At 37.6% G+C, this 13,292-nt stretch overlaps 1 protein-coding gene across 9 annotated transcripts in view; it reads left to right on the forward strand.

Annotated features, from left to right (window-relative positions):
• The window catches only part of MAP3K2 (mitogen-activated protein kinase kinase kinase 2), a 47,954-nt gene that overhangs the window by 20,197 nt on the left and 14,465 nt on the right, over positions 1–13,292 (forward strand). For 4 of the 9 annotated variants that reach the window (XM_015290042.4, XM_040703884.2, XM_046943718.1 and 1 more), the window contains 8 exons: positions 653–722; positions 3,426–3,544; positions 5,759–5,799; positions 8,168–8,267; positions 8,903–9,016; positions 9,623–9,722; positions 10,471–10,601; positions 13,204–13,283. In XM_015290042.4, the coding sequence (XP_015145528.1) occupies positions 719–722; positions 3,426–3,544; positions 5,759–5,799; positions 8,168–8,267; positions 8,903–9,016; positions 9,623–9,722; positions 10,471–10,601; positions 13,204–13,283 (689 nt within the window). In that variant the 5' untranslated portion in view covers positions 653–718. Of the gene's footprint in view, positions 1–652; positions 723–1,913; positions 1,990–2,044; positions 2,131–3,425; positions 3,545–5,758; positions 5,800–8,167; positions 8,268–8,902; positions 9,017–9,622; positions 9,723–10,470; positions 10,602–13,203; positions 13,284–13,292 lie in introns of all 9 variants that reach the window. The other 5 variants (XM_046943722.1, XM_422075.8, XM_046943721.1 and 2 more) reach the window with 2 other exon arrangements.

The following is a 13,292-nucleotide window of genomic DNA, read 5'->3' on the forward strand; positions in this document are numbered from 1 at the left end:
TGTTGGAAGTATCTGTAATGTTCTTCTGATTGGTTCTCTAGTTCATATAAACAGGAGATACTGATGGCTCTCATTTTGTCCTCTGTTTCTGGAGTTTCACGTGCAGATAGCTTTGAACAGCAGAGAACAGAATGGTGTAGAAGGAGAATTTCAGAATGGCTGAGGTTGACGGAGGGACCTCAAAGCTGTTTGTTTTGCACGCTCTGCTCAAAGCACGGCCATGCAGGGCAGGGCTCAGCACCAAATCCAGGCAGCTTCTGAAGCTCTTTCAAGGATGGTGCCTCCTTTGGTCCATTGTAACTTGCAGTAGTGGATATCTCGTGTAGTAGAGTGATATGACTAATCAAGCCACTAATTGTCACTAGGGAATGTAGATAGAAGCTAAAATCAGCTGAAGTTTGGGAGAATATTTAGATCTTTGTATCTACTGATGTTCTGTACGTCTGTAGTCTTGCTCTGAGACCAAAGCAGCTTTGGGGGCAGTACCTTTCTTTTCCATGTCGTATCTGCGTATGTAATCCTAGATGTAGGTTATATGCGTATTTGGTATGTAGAATATTAGGGGAAAGAAAAACCTGTGAAAACTGAAAAGCTGACTGCAATACATTACTTTGCCACTTCAATAATTATGTCTTTTGGGTTTGCATTTTAGGAAATAAAATAATGCTAACAAGACAACCACATCCCTGAAGTTCAGGTTTTCAGGCTCGCTGCCATTATGGGTAAGTTCTGAGTGGAGCTTATATAAAAATTCAGCTACTTCTCATTTCTCTTGAAGAGCGAGAACATTCACATCATGCCTTTTTTATATGTTCTTAGGAAGTGTTTGTCTGTGTTAACTCATGTAATGTCTACATGACAGGCACTGCTCAGCTGCTTTACTGCTGTTCAAAATACTTCTCTTTTTTTTTTTCTTTCATTGGAGTAAAGCATTTTCTTCTCACCATGTGATAAATTAAAAAAACAAGTATGGGAAATAGAGATTCGTGGTATTAGAAACTGAGCAATACTTACTGTGCTCTGAATGGTAATGACTGGGAGAGAGTAGGGAATGACAACACAGAGCATGTGTTAAAGCATGTTATCATACTGCCTTGTATCAAAGTAATGCAAAGCCAGGGCTCAAGTGCTATGTGTTTTTTTTAAGTCTGTAGCATATTTGGATTACCTGAAATTTCATGTCAGTTTTTCATGTCATACTGGCTTTTTTAAGGAGTTGACTTTGTCAATCTTGACATCGCTTAGTTGTGCTCAAAGGGGAAACAAAAAAAGAGTGGGGAAAGTAGAAGCTTTTGTCTGTTTTTTTTTTTATTGTTATGTGAGTGAAGCCTACCTGGTGCTCAGCAACAAGGTAGTACTTAGATTTGTGGTGTTTTTTGTGAGATGACTATTGAATCACACTGGGTATTCAGTAAGCTTTTCTTTCCTTTGTATGAAGTATGCTACCTAGTGAATGTTAAGAATTATATCTATGTCAACTAACAACTAAAAACTTATTTTTTAACTCACTGAGGGCTAGAATGGGCTATGACACCATGAAATAGTTGGTTTGTGGCAAGCTATGCAGTGCATATTTCTTTGAAGAAGGAACAAGTGTTAGCTGCAAGAATGCCACCAGTTCTGGCACTGAATATTTCTACTTAACTCTACTAGGATGTTAGAATCTATAAAAGCAGCTTTATGAATAATGACAATGTGACCAATGCTCAAAGCTACTAAATTTCAGCCCAGCTCTCTGTTTCGTTAGGAATCTATTAAATTTGAACACTAAAATCCCACAATTTCTTGATTTGACAAATTTGTTTACTGATTTGACTTGTGTGAACTCCAAATCTAATCTGCATAGCACTCTCGCTCCTAAACTGTCCCTTGGTTCAGTGCTTCTGTTTCTCCCTGTGACTGTCTTGCTTTAGATTGGACCCACGCTACATGCAACAGGAGTACATGGGACTGGACATTTGAAAATCAGTGTAAATTAACAGTTTAAGAGTAAGTTCATAGTTGGTAAATTAAGATAGACCTCTTTTAATCAATGTTTTTTTAGGTGGAACTGGAGTTCGATCAGCCTTGATCAGTTTGTTCTTAGACCAGAATAATACTAAGTCAGTCATTTCTTCAGTGTGAAATGAGGTGAGGTGAAAGACTGGGTTTTCCTACTGAACAAGGCATCTTTCTCCTTTAAGAGAACATGTTCATATCCTTATGTTTTTTTAACCTGAATGAGGTTCTCTACCCAAATTAGGTTGGTGTGCAGTTTAGTAACATTATAAGTAAAGAGTGGTGTTTTGAGATTGTAGAACTGAATTACAATTCATTAGTATTGACTTTTCCTTAAAGTTGAAGTTCTATTAAAGTTGTCTTTCGTAAGATGTATTGTCAAAGGTAAAAATTTCCCTTGAAGCTTTGCATGCTTACACAGAACTACGGGAACCATTTAGATACGTACATTTGGTAATCCACTGTGAGTCTGACACAGTAATGAGACTTCATCAAATGCCATCCACTGCAGAGACTCTGACACTACTGTTATTAAGCAGTTGATGAGGTCATTCAGCCTGAAGAGCTAGAAATAATCTTACTGATGCCTTTCAAGTGTGAACTTCCAAGAGCAATGACATTGTAATGTTTATACATCACATGGCTAAATTAATTTTGCCAAGGTGAAAAAAATGGCCACAAAAATGGAGAAGTGTATGGGGGGGCGGGGGGAGGGTGGGTAAAGGAGGAGAAAGTGAGAAAGAACTTGTGTACTCCGGAGCACTTCCCCAGGCTGCAGCATTAGTCATCTGCTACCTATGTTTTAGAGTTTCTTAGGAATGAATATTAAAAACCGGAAGCTGTGGTATGTCACTGTGTAGCTGGAGGTGAAAAGTGAAGGATTGACCTGTAAGGAAGGAATAGCTGCTGGTATTAAAATTATTTTGAAGACGTTTCTCATCTTTTATTGCTTCTGATGTTTGTTCTTTGAAATATCATTGCGAGACTGAGGAAGTGTGGCTTTTGTTTGTCTTCAATTTTTAAACAGTGTTATCATGATGCACAATTCTTGTTTCTTATCGTAAGGTTGTGGTTGTTGATTCTCTAAGCCCCCAAAAATGTGCCATCCTACAGAAGAGGAAGAAAATGACTCTGTGGGTCTTCAGTCAGTGCTCAAACAATTTAGCTATTTAGGAGTCTCTTGTGTGATGTGGCCCTACTTTTTAAACCTGCCATTTAAGTATATTTACTGATAAAGCTGTTTATTTCCTTAAGCGCTGCTAACGAAAGACTGCACGTATTGCAGCATGGCAGTAATGTTTAAAATTGGGTGATTATATATTGCAATATAGGATGGATTTTTAGAATCATGCCTGCCTAATTGGGAAATGAGACAGTGCCATACTTCCGATTTAAGTCATTTACATTTCTCTTTTTCTTCTGAGCAGATGAGCAGCAAGCTTTGAATTCAATCATGCAGGATTTGGCTGTGCTTCATAAGGCCAGTCGTCCTGCACTGCCCCAACAAGAAACAGGAAAACCAAAGTCATCTTCACCTAAAAAACAGGTACTCTTCAATATCTTTACTACCCGAATGAAACCTAACTGGCCTACTGTGACTTCTGTAATTATTCTTCGTGCCAGAATGAGCTATTGGTCTCTTAGCTGCCATTTCCTTTGTTCATGTTCTTAAATTAGCAGCAAAATGAAGCAGTAGGGTTTCAGACATACGCAGCAAATGCTTAAGTGACTGACCCTGGTCAACTGAATATCACAGAGGTGTTCTGACAATGTATGGAGATCTGAACTATTTTTAGAGTATTTTACAATGTTGGGCTGTGGTAGCATCTTCTACTGAGAATACTTGTGTAGAATGAATTTTACAGGCATATTGGGTTGTGCAAATGTCAGCTGGGCATATTAATGCATGTCAGCACTGCAGCTGCAACATTCTTACAGTTCTTTACTCCATCTGTGGTCTGAATATTTTGTTAGTTTGTTCATATGCTGGAGATGCAAATTCTTCTCAGCTTTAGTTTTTTCTACATGTACTCAACACAACTGGAAAAACAGGACATTGTCGATAGATTTGAACTGCTGCTCAGAGAAGAGAATTTAGGGCTCTTACAGAAGTAAGGGTAGATATCCCATTAGCTGCGTGCTTATGTGATTGGACCCTTAATTGCCAAACCACTTACACGAACCATTAATTGGCACAGGTCTGTTTAACCTATTAAAGATAAAGTTTTTGAGTATTTTTAATTCTTACACTGACAAAAAGTCTTATCCTTACTATTTAAGTTCAGTATATAACAATTACGTGTTGCTGGTATTGTGAGATTTACTTCTCCACTGTGACTTTAGATATTGAGGTAATATATAGACATGATCCATAATTATTTGCATATAAAAATATTTAGAAAGTTAGAGAAATATACTTGAGCCATTTTCTGGGTTTAAACATTTTGTATGACAATTTTATTACCTCGTGGCTGCAGATATTTACGGATACGTTGGTTATTGGGAAATTGGATGCATGGATGCTAGCTTAATGTGGGTTTAAATGGTGATGTTTATGAAAAGAGTTATGTTTGTTTGTTTGTTACACACAACATTCAGCGACATTCAAACCTGTCCTGGTAGCAAAGGCATCAACTTCTTCTTTCAAGAAAGCAACACGCAAGCAACCAATGGTGATGTCATGGATGGAAAAGGAGTTTTTGTCTTTGTTTTTCATTTTGAAATAATGTTATCTTCTGAAATGAAATAGCTGATGTATTTCTTGATGTATAAATAGTCCAAAACTGTGGGAACTGTGATTTTTGTCCTTATTTATTTGTGCACTATTAGTCAGTTGTTGTTACTGTCATGCAGAAACGGAGAACAACACAGGTGAAAATCATTAATTAGGTGTGTGTGTGTGTGTGTATATATATATATATATATATATATATAAATATCTTCCTGCTGGAAAGCTTGTTAGCTGCTAGAAGCTACTGTAGTTGTCCTGCTTTTATCAGTATTCTAAATCATGATGCCATGCAACAGGCTGTCAGGTGCAGAGATACTGTGCTCTGCTTGGAAAGGTATCTTTCCATGTATCTCAAAAAAACTGTCAAGTATCTTTGCAGTTCATTTTGTGAAAGTAAATGATGGTTGTGGTTTAAAAACAGAGGAAGGCTTCTTTGTATGTGAGGAAAGCACCTGTATTGTTCAGCTTGAAAGTAAAAAGAACAGGCAGCTAAGTAGTTAAAAAATATTCATCAACTGCACAACCTAAGCTTGAAAGAGTAGTTGTCTTCTGTCCCTTTGCAGAGAGGAGTTTTTATGCCCATGCATCACTGAGGGTGGAAGAGTGGCAGTGACAGAATCATTTAAAAATATAGATCATTTCCTGTTGTTTCTCATAGCAGTCGAGTCAGTGTGTGTTCATGATAGATGATTCTTTGGGTCTCGGTTTCATGCTGAACTTAAATCTATGCATCTGTTAATACTTTAATATGTTCAAGTATACTGATTCTAAAATAACATGTTAACTTCCAGAAGCATTAATTGTAGTTCAGAATTGTGTTTTACACATCTTAAGCCTTTCCTAATGTCTTAGCAGAAGCAACTTGTTACGATGCTTGGTAAATCAGAAAGAACAGGAAAGTCATATAGACTGCTAAAAGGTTTTGCTTATGACTATCATTATTATGATTACTGAATTAAATTCTATGGCTTTCACTATGGGAGGCAGTAGCAAACTAATAGTGGTCCTTCTGTATCCTTTTTGTTACAGAACGATGTTAGAGTCAAATTTGAACATCGAGGTGAAAAAAGGTAAGCTGGGAGCATAGGAAACAATCTTGGTTTTTATCATGATTTATAGGCTTCTGTTGAGTTCCTGTCATAAACTTTCAAATAAACTGTTCTGAGTGCTTCAGCTACCTGAATATATTTGGGCTGATACACAGGTTAAGGAGAACTGACCTGTTCAGTATGTTGGGTTATAAGTATACATAGATACAAGAGTGTCTTACCTTAGCTATGCCTTATATCTTTTATACTTCTACCCTCCCATAGCTACTTGTAGCCTAAAATCTTAAATGTGAACGGAACAACAAATATATTTTTTGCTGTATCATGCAGTTGGTAACTGCGTGGTAATATGTTGTTATTCTGACACCTGGAGCAAGGAGCCTCTATCCTTGCTATCAGTAGTGGGTGGTGCTGTGAAGGAATTAACTGTAATAGGAAAACATAGTCAAATTTATAATTAAAAATAATTAAAACATTATAAAACTTTTTTAACAATCAGTTAAGATTTATTGTCTTTTTGCATATGAGAGGTGAATGATGTGTGCCCTTCAAGTCTGCTCTGATGAGTGCTCAGGAGGTTTTGCAGAAGTCTGTCACCAATTCTGTGCAGAACTGGTTTGCAGGCAATTGCAGCTGTCTCCTTTCTGGAAGGGTTACACCTGTGCAAAAATAGTTATAAGGTCTTGGAAAATGCTTAATGAAAAGGGAAAGAACAGCGTGCTCACACTATTTGTCAGTAGAGATGGTAATCCCTTTAAGCAAAGATTGCTCAGCAGTGAAACCTCTGCTACTTTGTGGCAGTTGTTAATGATGTGCAACAGGAGAGTGTCTGCATGCTGGTTACAGTATGCGATTCCTCCTTAGGCAAGTTTGGAAGAGAACAATAAATTCCCTGGATATTAACATTCTTCAGTATCTTTCTGTCTTTTTTTGAACATCATCAGTAACAGACTTGGTAATGGCTGAGTGTTATAGGTACTTTGGAGGAAATAAGTCTTTAAAATGCTTTTAAAATGGGGGAGTTTTCTACCTTGGGATCTCTTGTGAAATAAGCGGAAGTGTGTGTGTGTGTGTGTGTGTGTGTAAGACACAACTGCTTACCCACTGCCAGCCTGCTCAGCCATGCATTTTTGTATTCCACTTTAACTCGCTTTGACAGCATTAAACAATTCCTTATGAATGTAACATGGAGTGCATGCACTGATGCATTCCCCAAGCCTTAGTGGTGATAAGTCTGGCTGTGTTTGGGGTTGTTCTAAGCAACTTGAGTCTGCTTGTCCAAGGGTGTTGGGCAGACCGTGCTCATTGCATGAGTTGTAGAGCTTTTGTTGCCTGAATATGAAGATCTAAAGATAACTTATTTTTCTTGCATCATTTCATTATTTTATGCAATGGCTTTCTCACCAGTTCTTAAAACAGGAAGTAGGAAAGGGAAGTGATTCCAGAGTTCCTTTGAGTGGTGAATGTGGCACTCTGTACCAAGGAGCACACGCTGTGATGGGCAGAGTTCCAGACCTGCTAAACAGATGGTTAACTACAGTGACAATAATATAGTTTTTATTTCATTATATTGTTTTTTTTGTAATAATAATAATGCCTAATTGCAAATGTCCTGACTTGTAGGTTCGTTTCAGTAAGAAATAGTTACCTAACCAGTGAACCTGCTAAAGCAACAAAAGCTACAATTACGTTTGCTATGTTTTCTGCCAAATAAAATTGAAGTACTTTCTACTTTAAATGTGAGTGTACCTCACTAGCTTAGTCACTTGTGTAATAGTGTTCTGTTCCAAATGATACAATAGTTCTCTATTGTAAAAGGTCAGGTAAATGTATGTGGGGCTTTTTGGTTTGGAGGGACATCCAATTAAATGAAAATTGGAAATTTTGACCTAAACTGAATCATTCTTATGGGAGTACATTGGCACAGTTACTGATGAACTCATCATTTGAATGTGTAATTCATTATTGTAAAGATGGCAATCTTCAGTTCTCTTCCTCAGATGAGAAATTCTTTTTAATCTTCAAAAAGTGAGGAGTGACACTCCTGCTTGGCAGCCTGTCATGGTGTGTTGCTTTGCTTCATGTTCTGAAGTAGGGAGCAGTAGAAGTTTCTAAGAACTTACCTTTGAAATTGAGGCAAAGCATTAAGAAAGAGGCCATGTGTAGGGAAGTTAAGTACTTGTAATTGAGTCTCATTTTATGGTAATTTTTTCACTGTTTATCTTTTTTTTTTTTTAGTGATACAAAATATAAAGAATAGGGAATAAAGCAGATCTTCTTTTGATCCTTTTAGCAATAAATTGTATTGTAGGAGTATTCTTAAGTAATGAGCCAGCAGATTTTCATAAATAATGGATAAAAATCCTCTGTAACTGAAATTGTGTTTCAGGATACTCCAATTACCCAGGCCTGTCAAGCTTGAAGATCTTGTAGCTAAAGCTAAGGTTGCGTTTGGACAGACTATGGATTTACATTACTGCAATAATGAGGTAGTGGTTTGTATTTTCTAAATCCTCTGTGAACTGTGCACTGATTCTTTTAAGGCAGATATTTGCCTTTGTTAGCAATGGCAGCCACTCCTGTGACAAAATCCCAAATTTTTAACGTGTGCGTTCTCAACTATACACCTTGTCTAAATTAGGTACGAGATGCATGAACTATTTAACGGTATGGGACATATCTCAATGAATCATGTCTCAAACAAATACAGCTGTAATATTGTGCAATAGAAAAATATGCTTTATAGCCTAGAAAATAGGACCTGTTCTTATATACTTGCATAATTTCGATTGAGATGGAAAATACATTGACACTGCACACGTTTCTCTGGAACTGTAGAAGTTGTACATATGTGAAGTGGTTGTTTCCACACTGTGAAGACTTGTTCTGACAGGTTGTGGCTGTTGAAGGCCCTAAAAGAAGAGTTAAGGTTGAGCTTCAGGCTTTTGTTTTCTGTACATCTTGATGGTAACTCAGGGATTGTTAGTGAATCTTACTGTCAGGTGGTTTGGAATGAAAGGAAACAGATAAGTGTATCTCTTCCCCTGTATCTGACTTGTTAATTTCTTTCTTTGGCCCTGTTTAAGGCATCTGTTTATTTATTATGTTTTCCCCCCTTTTTTAGCTTGTAATTCCATTAACCACGCAGGATGACCTGGACAAAGCTGTTGAACTGCTTGACCGTAGTGTTCATATGAAGAGTCTGAAGATATTGCTTGTAATACACGGAAATACACAGGTATCAGTTGACACTACTAATGCCTTTTTCCTCAATTTTCAGACCAAAGTGTAGTTTGTCTTAAAGATGATTTTTCTTTTCCAGTTGAAAATATTCAGGGTTACTTCTTCAGTTCAATTAAAAAGCAAGTATTAGCATTTTTTACTGAGTCGGTTTGAACTTCTCCATAGGTCCAATTCCTCCTTTTCTGTGTGCCTTCTTTACCGTAGTTGAAAAATAGTCCTTAGTAGGATAATGATGTGATACAGAACTGAGAAGCGCATAGAGTTTTGATGCTGTCATGGTTATTTGAAAGCGTTCTTTAAGTTGTGTGGCTTTGTGTGACATGCAGCAGCAGACCTAAATACTGAGTTATTTTGTTAATATCTGACAGACCACAGCCACCATATTGATAGGATTCTGTGTAATGCTATATAATGAAAATTACCTCAAATATTTAGGATGAGCTATTAAAATAGATGGTTTTTGGCATGAGTTTATAAGCTTGCTTTCGACTTAATGAAAAAAATGAATGCTTTGTACAAAGGCTTTAAAAGTTTGTGAAGTTTTTTGATTGTTAGGAGTATAAAGTGATGATTGCAGTCCGTAACATGTACTCTTTTTCAGTCACCCAGTGTAAATAATGTGGAACCCCTACCCTCACTGGAAGATTTAGATAATACAGTGTTCGGTGTGACAGAGAGAAAAAGGCGGCTTTCTGTAATAGGTGAGCTACACTTCTTAATAGCTGTACTTGTAATAACTTCAGTAATATTCTCTTCATGGAGGTCTTGTTCTCGGCACAGCCTGCTTATATTTCTCTTACTCAGCGATGAATGTTGTACTGTAGAGTATGTACTCTGAGGACTTTATATGGCAGTACATTTTTGTGTTCAAATTAAGACTCCCCTATTTTTTAATCTCAATATATGAACATTCGTTTGCGATGCTTTTTTTGGCATCAATCGAACATTTTTGCCTATTCATGTTTTGAAGTAGGTGTGATGATAACTTCTGAATCTGCCTGTGAAACTAGAGGCAAATTTTCCAGACAATTTATTATGTTTGTTATGAATACAGATATTCATGTTTTTGAAGATAGAATATTCTACAAAGGAAAACTGAAGTTCACGAGAGATAAAAAGGATTTGTTGGCATGGAAAAATAGTGGTGAAGAGGGCTTGGCATTTGCTTTGTACCAAAGAGGAAATGTACCTATATAGTCATGTGGATAAACTATATTTTTGTTCCTGTATAATGGGGGGAAAAAAAGTTAAACCTAATTAAGGTAGCCTTGCCCTACGTGGTTCATAATTCCTGGTTTACATCTTACAGAATAAGCATTTGGGAAGTTTCTAAAGCATTAAGTTATCCAGGCAGGCTGGATCATTGAATATGAATGCAGGCTTGTTTGAATAAAGCCTCTGGATTTTGTGTTACTGAAAGGACACTTACCAGCCCTTTTCTTTCAATAGGCTCTAATAATCGTGATAGGAGTTCACCTCCCCCAGGATACATTCCAGATGAGCTGCATCAAGTGGCCCGAAATGGGTCGTTCACCAGTATCAACAGTGAGGGTGAATTCATTCCAGAAAGCATGGATCAGGTACTGCGTGACTTATTGAAATGAAAGATTTTTGGAGTGAGATTGATTTACCAAGTACTGCTGTTCAAGAGGGATATGGGATTGACAGCCCTAGAGAACATAATCTGTGAGAGAAGGTTAAAGTAATTACAGTTATTTAGACCGGTAGGAACCTGGTTTTTCTCTGTCAGTCTCTTAAATAATTAAGTTGTTGCTAGAAGAAGATAGTATTCTTTATTTTCATGACAGGTGGGTGAGTTACTAAAATAAAAATTACAGCAAGAGATGCCCATGTTAGGAAGCACAAAAACATTTAGTAAGAAGGATATCAGTAAGAAGATACAATTAAGAAGGATGTAAGTAGTAACAGTTTTGTGACTTGCGCAAGTAATCAGGGTGTTTTAAAGAGAATTTTGGATCTGTCTGAATTATTTGGACTCAGCTGATAGCGTTTGGAGGTAGAGGCAGGGGGACAATGTTGGGCCCGGTACAAATAACTCAAATACTTGTTACAGTTCTGTTTTTTGAGTGAGGATCACAAATGTTTGTTCTCCTCACCTCACTTGCATTGTTGGCGTGGGCTTATTAGCACACTTAGCATTTATGGAAATCCTGCTCTCTGAATCTTAAAAACACCAGGAAAAGAAGGAGGAATGTAATGCTTCTCAGAATTGACAATTAGGATATTTTAAGGAGAGAAAATAGTGCTTCATATCGAAATCATTTCAAGTTGTTGTTGGTGTTGGCAAGGTATTTGCAAATGGCAAGAGGCAGTGGTTTAAATGAGCTGAATAAATGAGAGACAGATGACAGAATAAAAATAGAGGCAGAGAGATTGTGCAACTTGTTGCACAATTTTCATGGCTGAGCTGGGAGTAAGGGCTGAATCTTCTTACTCCAGTCCAGGATGCTATTCATTACTGTAACCACATGGTCACCTCCAGTCTGAGCCTGGATTCGTTCACTGAAACAATTGCTTTTGGCCTGGACAGATTCATTTTGGTCACCTACTGGCCTTGTGGATGAGCTCTGAGGGCCGGGGGGTCTCCTTTCACTCCTGAGCACTGAAGTAATGTGTAAGCTGTCATGTAAGCATTGCTGTATGAGCTGTCAGCAGGGTTTAAAAGGAGGAATTTGACTTTCATATTATGTTAGGTTAATTCATACCAGACCGCCTCCAGGACTCATTGCTCAGCCCAATAAAAGAGAATATAATCACTGAACTTTTGGTGAATTTAATCTTTCCAAATAAAGAGTTCATTTTAAGTGCCTGAATTTGTGAAGTAGAAACTCACTTTCTGCACACTATTCCTGCAGCAAGACCTCAACAGGCGCTTGGGAAAGTTATGTACCCGAGACCTTTAAGAGACAGCACAAACCATAAAAATCGGAGGGGCAGCTGCTTAATTTACAGCAATAAACTGTCATCCAATTCATAGGGAGCAGCAGGTGTTGTATAGAATACCCAAACAAACTGTATTTGAGGAAGAAGCTCATTTAAAACAACAGAGGAGCTTTTCATTATTTGTGAGAGGTAGGCTGGTAAAATGGAAGTTGGTGCTGCATTCAGGATTTAGATACTGCTTCCTCGTCTCTTGGAAAAATAAAGATAGGAAAATTTCAGATTGTTTTACTGCCAGAGAGAAGGAAATAATGTTTGCAGGAGTTCTCATTAGGACTTAAGGGTGGTAGTGTGAAATAAACAAAAGGAGTATCAGTCAGGGGAAACAGCTCCTTGTAGGGAGCACCTTTTTTCTTTGGATTCAATGAGGGTGTTGATATTTATTTTCGTTACGTAATGGATCTGGCCTAGATACTCAGTTCTGTCATTTCTTGTCACTCCTGAGTGGCAGATTTCACACAACTTGGGAGTGCTGCTTACTGGGCCATCAGAACTGTTTTGGGACAAAGAACTGTGGTGTTTTTGTAAGCTCCTGCTTCACGTGGAAGTTTATTTTATATAAAACATAATAGCGATTTGGGTGAAAAGAGTTGATAAATGTTGTGTTCTCTCTTATCTCCTTTTCTTTAATGTTTGGTTGTATCTAAAATTCTGCATACCTTGCTTGGAGTCCCAACTAGAGATAGAGGAGTTAAAACTTTTTTATGGTGTTTTAATTCTAGTGCTTTTTTTATGGGTTCCGGTTGAACAAACTGAAACCACTTTGGAGATGACATAAATTGCATTCATTACGGTCTGTGTCATGTTTAGGCTTTTTTCTTTGATAGCAACAAAATCCATTTTTTTCTCCTTTAAGCTGTTTCAGCTTTTTGTTTCATTGGAGACCTTATTGTTCTGTTATGCCAATTTGGTGCCGATAGTACTATTACAAGTGGAGACAATGGTGTCTACAGGAAGAGTGTAGGAGTGCAGCTCAGTGTGTGAGGAGCATTGCTGAGTATGAAATGCCTTCACTAAGTTCTGCTCGACAGAATGATGGAATCCTTTCAGGGAAAAATATTTGCACGGTTAACTATGGCAGTCGTCCTTCTCTCTAGTAAGTCCTGTTTGGTTGTTACTAGTGTTGACTTTTTTCTAATGCAGAATTTCAAAGCATGAACGTTGAAGCCATTAAAAAAAACCACGAAGCTTTCTGATCTTTATTTACATGGTTTTTATTAGATGCTGGATCCACTGTCTTTGAGCAGTCCTGAAAATTCTGGCTCAGGAAGCTGTCCCTCACTTGACAGCCCTTTAGATGGGTAAGAACT

This window comes from Gallus gallus, chromosome 7 (assembly GCF_016699485.2).
Source record: "Gallus gallus isolate bGalGal1 chromosome 7, bGalGal1.mat.broiler.GRCg7b, whole genome shotgun sequence".
In the NCBI taxonomy this organism is placed as follows: Eukaryota; Metazoa; Chordata; class Aves; order Galliformes; family Phasianidae; genus Gallus; species Gallus gallus.